The following is a 16,330-nucleotide window of genomic DNA, read 5'->3' as shown; positions in this document are numbered from 1 at the left end:
ATCACCTGCCCAGCAGGTAATGAATGTTTGGGGGGTTTTGGCCACAGCAACTCATGAAACCATGTGCTGGAGTAAAGAGGCATGATGGTTTATATCAATAAAGGGAATACTATTCACATAGAAAAAGAAATTATGAATCTTTTGGAGTCATGAGCAAGGATCTGGAACTGATGGCTCACAGAGCCTGGAGAGAAAAGGAAGGTTGGTTGGTGGTGGTGTCTGTGGTTCTGAAGACTAGAGAACAAGAAGACAGCTGTTGAGTTTGAAAAAATGAGCACAAATCAGATCTTTGCTACTGAGAACAGAAAGAAAGGAAAGAGAGATTGTGAGTTAAAATGCCATCATGTTTAAAGAGGCAGGATGCAGGTGGGAAATGTGTTCTGTTAAGTTACAAAAGGCCAAAGGAAAGGTTGTTTGTGGAGCTTTCTGACTTTAAACCTAATTGACAGCTTAATTTATGGATCAATGATTCTCCCAAGAATCCCTCCATACTCCCAGGGGTCTCTGAGACCCTTTCAGGAGGCCTATAAGGTTAAAATTATTTTCATAATAATTCAAAGATATTATTTGCCTAGTAAAATACTCCTCATTTTTCCAACGACATATTTGTGTGAGAAGGGATAGTCATTTGCTTCAACCAAAAGAATATGTCACAACAGACTGAATACAGAAACAAATAGGGGAATCTAGCTGTCTTCCACTAAGCAAGACATAAAGCAATGTCACTCTTCTCACAATTGTTTTTGTTTCAGAAAAGATGGTTATTTTTCTGTTAAATGCATATTAACATGTAATAAGTTTGTTATTTTTGCTTTTAAATGAATGAATAAATATTTTTAAATTTATCCATTTAAATTTCAAATACAGCAAATATCAATAAATATAATCCATATTTGGGTTCCTCAATAATTTTTAATAATGTAAGGGGATCCTGAGAACAAAAGTTGGAGTAATGCTAGTATAGAGTGTTTGAACTAGAAGGAGCCTTAGAGTCCTTAAACTGTTTTGTGTCATGGAAATTAAATTTATTGAAATATAGTTATCAAGTTTTTTTCTAAGAATCAAACAAGTTCATAATCCCCAAATTAAGAACCCCTGATCCAGTCTAATCCTCTAATTTTATTTTATTTGATATCTTTTGTTTTTATAACACCTACATTTTCCAGTATATTCTCCTTTTCACTTTTAGGGAACCATCTCTTACAACAAAAAATAAAAACATCAGGAAAAAAACAGTTCAGCAAAACTAATCAACACAGGGGACAACTAGGTAGCACAGTGGATAGAGTGCCAGTCTTGGAGTTGGGAGGTTCTGGGTTCAGATTTGACTTCAGACACTTCTTAGCTGTTTGACCCTGGGAAAATCATTTAATCCCAATTGCCTAGTCCATACCCTTCTGTCTTAGAATTGATACTAGGTTTAAAAAAGCCACAACTAACCAACACATGCCTGATATTATAATAAGAGGAGCATTGATATAGTGCTTTAAGATTTGCCAAAGGCTTTTACAAATATTATCTTATTTGATCCTCACAACAACCTTGGGAAGTCAGTGGTATTATTTTCCCCTTTGACAGATCAGAAAACTGAGGCAGATAGAGGTGAAGTGACTTGCTCATTATTTACACAGCTAATATCTAAAGTCACATTTTAACTTAGAACTTCCTTTCTATACGGCTGCTTTACCACCAGGCTGACTCTAGGGCAGTGATAGCACACCTTTTAGAGATAGAGCCCCACTACGACCCCACCCCCCCAGGACCAAATGCTCTGCCAGGCTCCACCAAAGACTGCATGCCAAGCCCGGGACTGGCTCTGCCCCCTCCTTACCCCATACAGCAGAGGGAGGAAGCGCTCCTATTGGGCTACTGGGCAGAGGGGTGGGTAAAGTGAGGATTGGCCTCAGAGAGTGTGTAGAGAGGGTGAGGGGAGTAGCCCAAGCACTCTACTCCCCTTCAGCTCTGCCACCTATAAACTGCTTACCTTCCCGCAGTGTGCTCCCATTGGGCTGGTTGGCAGAGGGGCAGGGGATATGAAAAAATGTCATCAGGTGCAGTGGAGAGGGAGAAGAGAACAGTTCCACCCAAGTCCCTCTGCCTTTCTATTAATGAACTCCAGAGGTGAGCGGGGAGAGGGTGGCCAAATGAGCATAGAGAGCGCCCCGTGTGCCATCTTTGGGATATGTGCCATAGATTTGTCATCACTGATCTAGGGTCATACAGCATGAATGATGGAAAAACATCCCAATGGTTTCCATACCCAAGAGAAAATAAAGAACAGGAATAATTGGATATAATAACAATAATGGAATAGGAATAATAGAATGGAAAGAACATAGAATCTGATGTCAAGAGGCCTGGGAACTAATTCTATATAGTCTTATAAGTAACTCTGTGACTATGTACCCATAATATCTTACTCTAACCCTCAGTTTCCTAATCTGTAAAATAATTAAGCTGAGTTGGATGAGCTCAGAAGTCTTTTCAAAAATAGTGGAATTTTCCCCTGTGGCTAGTGGCCAAAACTGGGATAGAGCCATTCATTGCCCACCTTTCATACAATTTATATATATATTTGTATAAAAATAGAATTTGGGATAGAAAAAAGGAACCAGAATAGGTTTTCCAGCTATTAAACATAACCATGATTTTTTCTACTCTTATGCCTTTGGGTGAGTGTGAGGAATAAGGAAGAAGAGAGAAGAGAATTTGGCCAAGAAAAGTCTTCCACCATAGTTCGTACCTGCCCAGGTGCAGTGAAGCAGAATTAAAGTTGCTGAAGAGGGGGCAGCTGGGTAGCTCAGTGGATTGTGGGGCAGGCCTAGAGGCAGGAGGTCCTAGGTTCGGATCCAGCCTCAGACACTTCCCAGCTGTGTGGCCCTGGGCAGGTCACTTGACCCCCATTGCCCACCCTTACTATTCTTCCGCCTAGGAGCCAATACACAGAAGTTAAGGGTTAAAAAATAATAATAAAGTTACTGAAGAAAAAATTGGATCATTGCTCTTTTCTCACTCTTTCAGCTTCTGCTATTGTCCAGATGTATCTGACTCTGATGCCATGTGGTATTTTCCTGGCAAAGATACCGCAGGGGTTTGCCATTTTCTTCTCCAGCTCATTTTGCAGATGAGGAAACTGAAGCAAACAGGATTAAATGACTTACCCAAGATGGCACAGCTAATAAGTTTCTGAGGTCACATTTGAAGTCATGACTTCAGACTTAACATTCTATCCATGGTGCCACCTAGCTGCTCCACTTAGCTCCTACATATCACCTCAAAAATTGTTCTCTAAATCCCTGTTTTCTGTAGAGATATTATGTCCCTTTGTGTTTCTCTGGCACCTTAGCAGCATACTCAGGGCCATGTGAAGAAGACTTAGATTGAGAGATTAATAGGTTAGAGATGGAAGGACCTTGACCCTTCCTGTCTTCCCAGACTTCTTACACTTTGCTCCCCTCTACATACTCTCTGATTCAGCTACATTGATCTTCTTGATATTTCTTACATACAACAGTCCAATTCTTTCTCTTCTCTCACTGTCCCATTGCCGGGAGCCCCTCAGAGAAATAAGGGTCTCTATCAGGGTCCAGCTGGTCAATGTAAATGGCAAAGCCTTACATTGATCCCTGTTGTCTGAAAATCAGGCCACAGGATGGATGGATACCCTCCATGTGACTCTCTTCTGATTAATACTTTTTATTTTTGAAATTACTATAATCTATATTTTTAGGATAGCCACAAGTTTTGTAGTATAGATATAAAATTTCTTTATAGAGATCCATTATAGAATTCTCCTTAATACTCTATAATAAACCAGCATTAAATGAGTTAATAGTTCATACCCTTGAAGCTGCTTTAAACTTTTCTCTCTCTCTGCCTCAAGGGTAGGAAGGACACAGTATGGTAAAATCAAAACGTAATACACTCTCACTTTATTTTCTAATGCTGAATTTAACCCTATGAAACATTCTCACACTTTACTACTTTCCCATGTTAGACCTGTCCACCTGAATTTGGGGGTTCTCACACTCTAATCCACTTTTGAAATATGTTGAAGGTTCTTTTTATAAAAATAAAACTTAGATAAAGTTGAGTTTTGTTAGCCTTGAGGCACGTTTAGTCTCAGTGTAATCTATATGTAGAATTTTGTAGAAATTTACCAGGCGTGCCAGCTTAAGCAGTATAACCTGGAGTTCTTCTATGTTTTGGGTTTGAAATGTAAATTTTCCCAGCATTTGTGTGACTGTGAAAGAAAGTTATAAAAATAAAGATTCACAGGAAGTCTGAGAGAACAGCTTCTGGAAATCTACTGTGTCTCCAACTGTCTCTTCCTCCCTCTCAGCTAAACCATCATACCTCTCAAGATAACTGGAAACTGCTGGCTGGTTTCCAGCATTCCATGCCTGCAATACTTTCTCTCTTCACCTCTACTTTCTGGCTCCTTGGCTTTCTTCAAGACTTGGATCAAATCCCACCTTGGGCAGAAGACCTTTGCCTCTTTCTTCCTCTACTTACTGCTTGTGATTTACCAAGAGATTACCTTCTATCCTTCCATTTCCAATCTTTCTAGGTCAATCTATGTAGATATAGAGTAAATATTAGTATCAAATATTAAACTTTAAAGATAAGTCTATAAATAGATCTGTTTCTAGATCTAGCTATCTATCTTTCTATCCATCTAGAAAGAGTAAATGAGGTAGCTAGGTAGCAAAGTGAATAGAGCACTGGGTCTGGAGTCAAGAGGTCCTGGGTTCAAATTTGGCTTCAGACCCTGATTGCCTCACCCTTACCATTCTTCTGTCTTATAATTGATACAAAGAAAGAAGTTAAGGGTCTTTTCGATGGAAGGTAATGTCTATGGGTGAAAAGTATTTATAGATAAATAGATATAGATATATGTATAGAGTAAGTTTTATGTTAGTTATTCCTGTTGACTCCCTAGGAGCATAGGACCGCAACCATCTCACGCCAACGGACTCTGTTCTGGGCAACTTCCCCCAGCTGGGCCCATGTCATTCCAACGGTCTTTGTTTCATTTTCGGCAGATCTTCGCCAGGTCTGTTTTGGCCTTCTGACTTTCCTCCTCCCTGGAGGGTTCCAGCTCAAGCTTGTCTGGCAACGTTGTCTTCCAGATTTTGTAGCATATGTCCTATCCGTCTCCACAGTTTTATGTTACATAGATATAAATTTTTATCATTGTTTAGTTGTTCAGTTTTGTCCAACTCTGCATGACCCTATAAGCTTTGTCTGTGAGCTTTTCTTAGCAAAACCACTGGAGTGCTTTGTCATTTCATTATCCACTGTGCCCCCATTTTACAGATGAGGAACTGAGGAAAATGAGGGTTAAGTGACTTGCCCAGGGTCACACAGCTAATAAGTGTCTGAGGCTGGGTTTCAACTCAGAGCTCTTTGACTCCAGGCTCAGCACTCTATTTTCTGCGCCATCTAACTGCCTGCATGCATGGCTCGTGGATACATACACAAACACACACACACACACACACGAAAGAGAGAGAGAGAGAGAGAGAGAGAGAGAGAACATAGTTGTTTGCATTTTTCTCCTCCATTAGAATATGAGCTACTTGAAGGCAGTTTTTGCTTCTTTGGGTCCCTTGCTCTTACTTAGCTTGGTGCCTGGCACCTATTAAACACTTTATACAGGTTGTTAACTGATTACTGAGCCCAGCGGGAGGCCATCATTCACCCAAAGTTACCCAGATAAGTTAGTGTTGGAGCCCAGACTAGGCTCAGGTCTCATGACTCAAAGTTCTTTCTTTTAGGGCTCCTAGTCACCCCCTTTCCCAGAACAACTCCGTGCAGTGGTGATAGGAGGGGACAAACATGGTCAGTCAAGGTACAATTTTTGAAGTAAGCAACAATTCATGTGGTCACTCAGAAAAGCCACCTCAGATTCAAGGTGCCGAAGCATAACTAATGAGCTTCCAACAGTGTTTATTTTTCCTAGTGAACATCTCATCTCGGCACAGGGGTGGGTAGAAGTGCTTTCTCATATCTCTTCTTTTTAACAATGCTTGTCCTTTATGATTCTCCAACATTCACTTTTGATTTTGTGTGTGTGGTTGTTCTGTCCATTTACATTGTTGTAGTCATTGTGTACATTGTTTTCTTGGCTTTGCTTACTTCCCTCTGCATCAGTTTATGTAGATCTTTCCATACCTCTCAGTAGTTATTACAATAATCATTTCTTACAACATAGTAATATTCCATTACATTCATGTGCCACACTTTGTTCAAGTATTACCCATTTGATTGGCATATACTTTGTTTCCAAATATTTGCTACCATAGAAAGTGTTGCTATTAATGTACTGTAATTACTGTACGTAAGAGCTTTTGATGGCCTCCCTGGAGTATAAACCTAGTCATAGAATCTCTGGATTAAAGGATATGGAGATTCTAGTCACTTTATTTGAATAATCTGAAATGCTTTCCAAATACTTGTACTGATTTCTCAGCTCTATCAACTAGTCACTAGTGTCCCTAGCTTCATACAATCCTTCTAACACTGAGTCTTTTCATCTTTTATCATTTATTTTAAACCTTTACCTTCTATCTTAGAATCTATATTGTTTTTGGTTTCAAGACAAAAGAATGGTCAGGGCTAGACAATGGCCATTAAGTGACTTGCTCAGCGTCACACAACTAGAAAGTGTCTGAGGCCAGATTTGTTATCATTTTTTTTTTTTTTTGCTAATTTGAATCTAAGATGAAACCTCAGAATTTTTTAAATTTTACATTGCTTCTATTACTAGTCTTTCAGGACATTCTTGCATTCTTTCACTCCCAATTTTGTGACTTTTTGCTGCCTATCCCATGCCTGGAATGTTCTCCCTTCTCACTTCCACCTATCAAACACCATCTTCTGCAAGAGGCTCTTCCTAGAAATCCCTCTCTTTGCCTTTCCTCCATTAGAATGTGAGCTTCTTAAAGGAAGGGAACCATTTTTTGCCTTCTTTGAATCCTGAGGGCTTAGCATTGTGCCTGACACCAACCTCAAGTGTTTAATAAATAATGCTTCTTGCTCAATAGTTCAAAAGATCTATGATTCCTTTTTTCCATATTTCTATTTTTATGAATTAAATGAATATTTGTAAATTTTGTGTTTTAATTTCTAATATGGCAAATATTGATAAAGATAAAAGGAAACTACTGATCTAGTTTAGAGCACCATAAGTGAGTTTGACAAATTTCCCTGGGCTGTTTCTGATTCTGAGAGATTTCCTAAAAGGAGAAAAGGGGGAGAACTTCTAGCTTAGGTATCAGTGGGAGCAGCCCAATGTGATTCATAAAGAGAGCAGCAGCCCCTTAATACATATAAATTTGGGAATTATCTGCAGAGGCTGTGAGAAAAGTTGTAGTTGCACAAATGATGCCATTCTATTTTTGCTCCTCCAACAGATTGCCCCCCCCCCATCATTCCCACCCTCATATTGTTTAGGGTTGTTGTGAGGATAAAATGAGATAACATTTGTAAAGTGGTTATTATACTGCCTAGCACATAGTAGGCTAGCTATCATTATCACCTTCCTTGTCATCATCATCATCATCTCTCATTTATTTTCAATTACTTCCTAATAGCTACTTCCCTATTGCCTACAAATATGCCCATATCTCTTTCCATTTCCACCTCCAAAACCCCTCACTTCATCCATCTGAAATACCAAGGATCATTTTTGTTATTCACGTGTCCAGCTCTTCATGACTCCTTTTGGGTTTTTCTTGGCAAAGATACTGGGACAGTTTGCCATTTCCTTCTCCAGTTCATTTTGCAGATGAAACGGAGGCAAATAGAGTTAAGGGACTTGCCCAGGGTCTTACAGCTAGTAACTGTCCAAGATTAGATTTGAATTCAGGAAGATATGTCTTCCTGACTTCTGGTCTGACACTCTATGCACTATGATGTCACCTAGTTACTCACACCAATGTTATAAAATCATGGAATTTAGAGTTATAAGGGACCTTCGAAGATTTCTAGTTTTTAGAATATTAAATTAAGCCTTTCCTCCCATCTTCATTTTGGAGATAAGGAGAACGAGTCCCAGAGAGCTTTATTGATTTGCCCAAGGTCAAAAATTGTTGAAAACTAGATCTGGGATATGCACAGACAATGACCATTCATGCACAGGCATTCATTCATTCATGGAAAAGTGAGGGAGGGCTGGCAATAACAGTGTTTTTATCTCTAACAGGTCAATTCTGGCACATCTCAGACCTGCACCTTGAACTAGAGTATAATCATATGTCCGAAGATCCATNTCTTAGAATCAACACTGTGTATTAGTTCCAAGGCAGAAGGTGGCAATGGCTAAGCAATGAGGATTAAGTCATTTGCTTGGGATCACCCAAGCAGGAAGTCTCTGAGGCCAAATTTGAACCCAAGGCTTTCCAACTCTAGGCCTGGCACTCTATCCACAGATCTATTTAGCTGCCCCTACAATGAGCATTTGTTCACCACCTGCTTTTGGAGGGGCAGAGGGGGCACACTTGTTGGGTGTTCAGTGCTGGGATGCAAAGGCAATAGTGAGAAAGAGTCCCTGCCCACTAGGGGCTTCCTTTCTACTATGGAGTGCGCCATGTAAACAGACAAGTTTACAGACCATAAGAACATTAGAGGAGGGAAAGGACACATATGGAGGAATCAGGAAGAGCTTTCCATAGGAGGTTGCACAAGAGCTGAGTCTTGAATGTGGGATTCTAAATGGCAGAGGGAGAGGAAGGATTATATTCCAAGTGTAGGAGACAATTTGTGCAGGAGACATAAGCCAAGGGTAGAATTCCATGTTTTTGGGACAGCAAATAGTGAGATTTGGCTGAATATAGGTTGCATGAAAGAGAATAATATGTAATGAATGTAGGAAGAAGGTGGGAGCTAGATTATGAAGGGCTTTAAATTCCAAGCTAAGAAGTTGGTATTTGCATTTAGAGGCAGTAGGGACCCCCTGAAGGCTTTTGAACAAGGGAAAGACATGAGCAGACCCATGCTTTGGGAAGACTATTTGACAAGCCTGAGGATGAGTTGGAGAAAAGAGAAATTAGAGGCATGAGACTAAGTAAGAGGCTATTGCAATAATCCAGGAGAGATAATGAGAGCCTGAATTTGGATAGTAGTCATGTGAACATAGGGAATGGGATGGATGCAAGATATATGGTAGAGGAAAACTCCACAAAACCTGGTAATTGGGGACAGTTAGGAGGCTCTGTGGATTGAGAGCCAGGCCTGGAAACAAGAGGTTGTGAGAGCCTCCCAATAGGAGGTCTCCCTTCTTTGTGTCTCCCTGCCCCAGCCCATCATCCAAAGAATCATCAAGGTAATTTTTTTAAAGTATAGGTCAGAGGCTGCTATAGGTGGCTCAGTGGATAGAGAGCTAGGCCTGGAGATGGGAGGTTCTGGTTCACATATGGACTCAGGAACTTCCTAGCTATGTGACCCTAGGCCAGTCACTTAACTCCAATGGTCTCACCCTTGCCACTCTTCTGTCTTAGAACTGATACTAGGACAGAAGGTAAGAGTTTAAACAAAAAAGAAAGAAAGAAAAAAGACTGACAGCTGTGTGGAGAATAGATTAGAGGGGAAGAACTTGAAAGGAGGAGATCAGTTGGGAGGCTATTAGAATTGTTGAGGCAAAAGGTGATGAGATCCTGAATGTAGAGTAGAGAGAAGGGATCCTATACAAGAAATGTCGAGGAGCAGAAGCAAGATTTGGCAAATGACTGGCTGTGCCAGATGAGTGAGAGGAAGGAGTCCAGGGTGACCCTGAGGTTTTGACCCTGGGTGTCTGGAAGAATGGTGGTGCCATTGTCAGTAAAGGAAGTTTGAAAAAGGAAGGTTTATCGGGAGATGTACTGAGTTTGTTTTGAACAGGGTAAGTTTGAGATGCCTTTTGGGGCATCCATCTTGAAATGCCTACTAGACAGTTTATGATGTGTAACTGGAGCTCAGGAGAGAAATTAGGACTCAATATCAAGGTCATTTGGCCTAGAGGGTGCAGGCTCCATTCTTTTCCCTTTTATTGCAAATCAAGACCTGTGTCTTTTCCCCATTCTGTGGTGTTTCTCCTGTTCTTCATGCCTTTTGTGAAAGGAGCTGATAATGCTGCAACATTTAAGGTCTGCAAAGTACCGTGCATAGGTACATACATGATCTCATTTGATCCTCACAGTGACTTTTGTGAAGTAGGTGCTATTACTATCCCCATTTAATGGGTGTGAAAATTGAGGCTCAGAGTTTGAGTGGATATGGAGTGGAGGCAAGCCCTACCAATGAAGTCAATTGAAAGCTGTTGTTCCCCTCCCCCCAGTCCTTCCTGTCACTTGTGATCAGAGAGCCCTCCTAAAAGGACTTCCAGCTGGGTTCCTCTAGCTCAGCTCTGTTCAGCTGCTCAAAGGGGATCCTCCAGATCAAAGCTCAATCACTTTGACCATCATCAGTCCCTTCTGGGAGGCAGCATGGCCAAGAGGGTGCAGAGAGCTGGTACATGGAATGAGAGAGTCCCAGTTTCAAATTCTACACAGTGACTGGCACAGTAAACTCTAAATAAATGTTAGCTGTTATTATTGTCAGAGACTCATTGAGTCAACATTAAGTAACATGCATTAAGTGCTATAGGCATTTGAGGGGGAGAAAGTGGAGGAGATGAAAGAGAAAGAGGAGGAGGGAGCTGGAAGTATTTGATTACTCAGTCCTTCAAAAGTTGATGGCTGATCTGCTCTTGTTCTTGTCCCTTCAGGACATGGTGACTTATTATTTAAACCTCACCCATGCCAACCTTTACTCCCCAAAGTGGGAGAAAGAATACCAACTGACTGAAGCCTTCCAGGTCCAGGATGGCTCAGCAGCTTCCATGCAGCAGGTGTTGGACAAGATCACCGAGAATAACCTTTTCCTACAGAAATACTACCAGTTCAACTCTGTCAGTTATGACTTGAGCCCTTGTGACAGGCGCTGCCGGGGAGAGCATTTGTGTGCCATAAAGGAGGTGGACTTTGCAAAGTATGAAAAGTGCATCAAGCTGCTCAGCTCCTCTTGTGGACTGTCAGGGTCCCTGCTCCTTTTCTGTATGATGATGGGGTTTCATCTGATCAAATCTTTATGAGACTGTTATAGAAAGTTTGTCTGATGCAGGAAACTTCTTTGGCACTTGGAATGAAGAAAGAAAGAACTTTATTATGTCAGACCCAGAGGGAGGAGATCATATATTCCTACAGGGCTCTGAGCATTGATGATGATGAGCATTGACAGAGCCATAAGTCAGTCTTGGCCCACTGAGGTAGGGCTTGATCCACTGAGGCAAGAAACCAGAAAGGGAAGTCTCAGAGAGAGGCAGTTATGATGTGCTGGCAAGATTTCTGCAAGGACAAAATCTTAATGATGCACACAAAACGTCGGATTCTTATCTCAGACCAACTACTGGCAGGACATAAAATAACCTTAAGTGAGGAAGGCCCAAGAATGCCTTAATTAGGCTGAAGCTTCCTGGTACTGTCCCTCAATTAGGCTGTATAACCATAAAACCTTGAGTTGTATTTCCTTGGACAAGGGGTCTTCTTTGAAGTGTATCATTATATGTCTTGTTAATTACTAAGACTAAAATAACCCATTTATCTTTTGATATATGTAGACCAAAATAGTTTGACATTTCCTTGACCATATGGAACATGTATTTATCCCAATTCCTATCATGTAATCTTTAATTGCTTTGAAGAATCACATGCCCCTATTCTAGTTCCTTAATTGCCTAGCACAATCCCCCTATATATGTGTAAGCATGACTGACAATAAAGGAAGTTGTATCCAACTTGCCCCTTAGTCCCATCTGCTTTCACTTCAACCATGCAGACCCCTGTTCTCCCTTCCTCCCAGAGCCAGCCTCCAGGTAACTGGACCCTAACAGTAGTTTAGGCATTTTTATACTCAGAAAAAGGGAGTCCCACATTCTATAGCATTGAGTAAATAGTATCACATGTCTTTTGGTCTGGGCAATAAGTGCCACAAAGCTGCAGTTTGGTTACAGAATAGAAAGCCTTGTCATATTTCCACCTGGCTGTCTGGAGAAGGGAGACAGCTGGGTGGGTTTCTGGCCTTCAGGCTGAATTTCTTCATCAAGATGACTTTCCCCAGGGGCAGCTGGGTAGCTCAGTGGATTGAGAGCCAGGCCTAGAGACAGGAAGTCCTAGGTTAAAATCTGACCTCAGATACTTCTCAGCTGTGTGACCCTGGGCAAGTCACTTGACCCTCATTACCTACCCTTACCACTCTTCTGCCTTTGAGCCAAGATGGAAGTTAAGGGTTTAAAAAAAAAAAAAAGATGACTTTCCCCAATTCTCTTAATTCTAGTGCCTCCCCCCTCTAGTGTGATTATCTCTAATTCATCCCATATATATGTTGGACATTCATATTTTGTATGCTGTTATGCTGTCTCCTTCATTAGACTATGGGCTCTTTGAGAGCAGGGTCTTTGTATTCTCAGTGCTTGGCACATTGCCTTGTTTATATAGTAAATCTTTTTTTTCCTTTTTAGCCTTACCTTTTGTCTTATAATTGATACTATCAGTTCCAAGGCAGAAGAGTGGTAAGGGCTAGGCAATTGGGGCTGACTTGCCCAAAGTCTCACAGCTAGGAAATATCTGAGGTCACATTTGAACCCAGGACCCTCCAGGCTTAGCATTCAATGTCCACCAAGTCACCTGGCTGCCCTGTAGTAGGTTTTTAATTAATGCTTATTGACTTGGCTCACTGACATGCAGCCTTTCCCAATTCTCCCTCTCCTGGTACCTCCTTCCTCTCCTCCAAAAAATCCATCATTTTCAGATGACAAAAGAGAGACTTGTCTAGATCAGGGTTGTCAAACTTGAATAGAAAGGGAGTCACTGTTATGTAGTCATACTGTCATGTCCAACTCTTGGATGGACTTGAACCCTTGACCCCCATTGACCATAGTATGTCAGGCCCTTCTATCCTCCACTAGCTCTCAGAGTCTGTCCAAGTTCATGGTTGTTGCTATGACACTATCCATCTCATCCTCTGCTGTCCCTTTTGCCTTCAGTCTTTCTCAACATCAGGATCTTTCCCAGTGAGTCCTTGCCTTCTCATCATGTCGTCAAAGTACTTCAGCTTCAGCTTCAGTATCTGATCTTCCAGTGAATTTTATTGTTCAGTCATCTTTCAGTCATATCCAACTTTTCACAACCCCCATTTGGATTTTATTTTCTTGGCAAAGATACTAGAGTGTTTTGCCATTTCCTGCTCCAGCTCATTTTACAGATGAGGAAACTGCGGCCAACAGGTTTCCCAGCATTACACAGCTAGTAAGTGTCTGAGGCTTCATTCCAACTCAGAAGAGTTGTGTGTCTTCCTTACCCCAGGCTGGCACTGTGTCCACTCTGGTACCTAACTGCTCCTTCCAGTGAATACTCTGTGGATTAATTAATTTCTTCCTTTAATTAATATCCGTAGGTAAGAGTTGCTGCTAATTGCACATTCACTTCGTTTTAAAGTGCAGTGTTCTGTGTCACATTTTGATTTATTTTGTTAAACATTTCCCAAATTCACTTTAATCTGGAGAAAGTGACCTCTGAGGTCTCTTGCAGTTCTAGACGACATCTTATTCTAAAAGGTCACACCTGTGTAGACGTGGCGGTTCGGTAGCCCAGGCGGCCTCTGGTGGACAAGGTCTCCAGGAATCATCCGCCTGAATGAAAGGCTTGGGTGTCGGCACTCATCCTGGCCTCAGAACCAAAGACCCAACAAAGGCCGTGAACTTGATGAACTGCACACCCACCGCGCTGCAAAAAGTGTTTCCTTTCCCTATTATACCGCTTGGTGGGGAGCGGAGCCCGGATAGGTATTCGCCCTTTGCTGTGAGGGGGAAATCTGTGACTGCTCCAATAAAAGTTCCGGATAAAGGCACGTGGAGCCTTCAAAACAAACAACAGCTGACCTGGCTGGGGAAGGGAGGGGCTCCCGGGAGCCCAGCCTCCTTCGGGAAGGAGTGGAACATAGATGACTCCGACCTCTGAAGGAGGCCCCGGAGGCGAGAAGGCTGTACCTGTCCCCCATGGCAAGTCCGCCCTCACGCGAGGGGTGGGGTGTGTGTGTGTGTGTGGAGGGCTCTAGAAAAGGAAAGGAGGCAGGGAGGCAGGGGGCGGACCCGACAGAAAGTGGGAAGAGAGGAAGAAGGGAAAAGGTATACTAGGAAAGAGGAGAGGTGGGTATAGAAGGGGCGGGGCGTCGCAGGGGATAGGGAACGGTAAGGAAGGGGCGGAGATAACCCTCACTGACTCAGTACTGAGAGCGGGAGTGGAGCTAGAGGAGGCAGGAGAAAGTAGGCTTTAGCTGAGGTACCCTCGGGCCTACCAGCTCTGCGACTTTCTGCTAAGGGCGTTGGGCACGGGCGACTTTTTGCTAGACCTGGGCGCGGACGTGTGGGCCGCACGGGCCAGTATGGCCTTCAGGGCCCCTTGCTTTGGGCCGCGCTACAGCTGGCCTCAGTGGGCTTCGCCTCAGCGAGCCTGCAGCTCTTCGGCTTGTCCTAGTTCCATGGAGACCCAGCCGGCTTGCAAGTGGCCCGTCCCCGAGCCGCCAGCTGGCATTGCTACACTTTCTGCACTTGGGCTACCTGCACAGGCAAGTCCCGGCACCACCTGGCAACATCTCGGTTTCCTCTTCTGTCAGATGACACCTGGGAGGCACTAGGTGACACCTTAAGGCCCTTGCCAGTTCTAGATGGGGAAAGGGCACAAACATTTACTCAGGGCCTACTAATGTGCTAGGTACTGATTATTTTCTCATTTGGTTCTCAATATGATCCTCATTTTACAGTCAAGGAAATTGAGGCAAACAGTGCATAAGTGATTTGCCCAGAGTCACATAGTTAGAAAGTGTATGATGTCCGATTTGAACTTAGATCTCCCTGCTTTCAAGATCAACCCTCAAATGGTCATAGGTGACAGTCAGCCCTGGCCCCCACCAGAGCAGCAGCTAAAATCTCACTAAGGCCCCAAATTCAAGGTTCTAGTGGAACATCCCCCATCAATAGGATTCTGTGCCTATGTTGATTGGCCTTTGTTGTAGAACACCCCAGCCCACTTCCTCATAGTAACCTCTCTTCATGGCAGCTGTTATAATAAAAGGACCCGCCTTTCTGATACTCCTATTAGATGTAGATGTAGATGGAGTACAGAGAGAGGACACGATGACACCTCTCTCCTATATAACAATTGCCCAGGAAGGATCCTTTAGGTCAATGTATGTTATCCCTTTAGGACCCACCTGGGGCTAATTGATATTACGATCTTCAGCTGGGTGACATTGTAATCTGACTGCGTGACTCCCTTCCCAAATAAACTTTGAATAATTAATTCAGGAAGGTACTTTAAAACTTTGAATATATTTGGCAAGAAGGATAATGGTATGGGATAGAAGTATTGGAGACACTAAATTAAATGATAGTATTGAATCTCTAACTGCAGGCAAGTGAAGGAATCAAGATGATAGCTTCTCTCTGGTACAAACTGGCCAGGGTCACACCAGAGAAGGGAAACCGCTGTAAAGACTTTCAGCTTCTTCAGTAGATGTTAAGCCTAATCAGTTGAGATATCCACCCTTTTACCAACCTCCTCTTCTTCTCCTGCCCACTCGCTGGATCCCTCCCGGGCCCTGGGAAACCTAGATGACTAAGATCATTGACTTCCTAATATCTAGGGCAGTAGAATCAGAGATGGTCTGATACAGGTTGACGATGGTACAGGAAACACAAGAGGAGCTTGCAGGGATGAGTTTGCAAGTCTCAATTTCCCCAAAGACCAGGATCCACTAATCTCAAACCTCAGGGACAGGTAAAGACCCAAGAACTTCTGCCAGGGTTGCTAACTGCTGTCTCCTGTGTCTGCAAGCCTCACTGGGAAGATTCCAACACCCAACTGATTCACCTGTCAATCACCGAGTGAACTTCAAGCTCCCAGATATTCAATATAACATATACTAGGACAGTAAAAAGCGAATATTTCCAAACAAGGTTTATGACTTCTATGACAAAACTTAGCATCATGTAGACCTTTCTTTAGAAACTGTTACCCAACTACACAGCTGATTGGTGAGTTCATTTAGGAAAACCCATATTAGTCTCAAAGTCAAATGACAGGACAATACCCTTTAGAGAAGAGTGATAACCATCACCTGAAACTCATCTGATCTGTGGGAAAGGATGTTTTCCAAAAGGGGAGGGATATGCATACTTGCACCATATCTGGACATGAAACTCAGATGGTCAGCATCTCCTGAGCTCCAGCCTTCAAAGGCTGATTCTCTGATT

At 42.5% G+C, this 16,330-nt stretch overlaps 2 protein-coding genes across 2 annotated transcripts in view; both read right to left on the bottom strand.

Moving 5' to 3' along the window:
* SMPDL3B (sphingomyelin phosphodiesterase acid like 3B) overlaps positions 1-10,159 on the bottom strand; it is a 36,318-nt gene extending 26,159 nt beyond the window's left edge. The window contains exon 1 of the mRNA XM_044668746.1: positions 10,045-10,159. Within this exon, the coding sequence (XP_044524681.1) occupies positions 10,045-10,159 (115 nt within the window). The remainder of the gene's footprint in view (positions 1-10,044) is intronic.
* A 4,452-nt stretch (positions 10,160-14,611) lies between these two features.
* Positions 14,612-16,330, bottom strand: part of LOC123241035 (acid sphingomyelinase-like phosphodiesterase 3b) — a 33,158-nt gene continuing 31,439 nt past the window's right edge. Inside the window, exons 9-10 of the mRNA XM_044668745.1 lie at positions 15,749-15,831; positions 14,612-14,738 (exon numbers count right to left, since the gene is read on the bottom strand). Of these exons, the coding sequence (XP_044524680.1) occupies positions 14,612-14,738; positions 15,749-15,831 (210 nt within the window). The remainder of the gene's footprint in view (positions 14,739-15,748; positions 15,832-16,330) is intronic.

This window comes from Gracilinanus agilis, chromosome 3 (assembly GCF_016433145.1).
Source record: "Gracilinanus agilis isolate LMUSP501 chromosome 3, AgileGrace, whole genome shotgun sequence".
Lineage (NCBI taxonomy): Eukaryota > Metazoa > Chordata > Mammalia > Didelphimorphia > Didelphidae > Gracilinanus > Gracilinanus agilis.
This window is presented reverse-complemented; position numbering and strand designations above follow the sequence as displayed.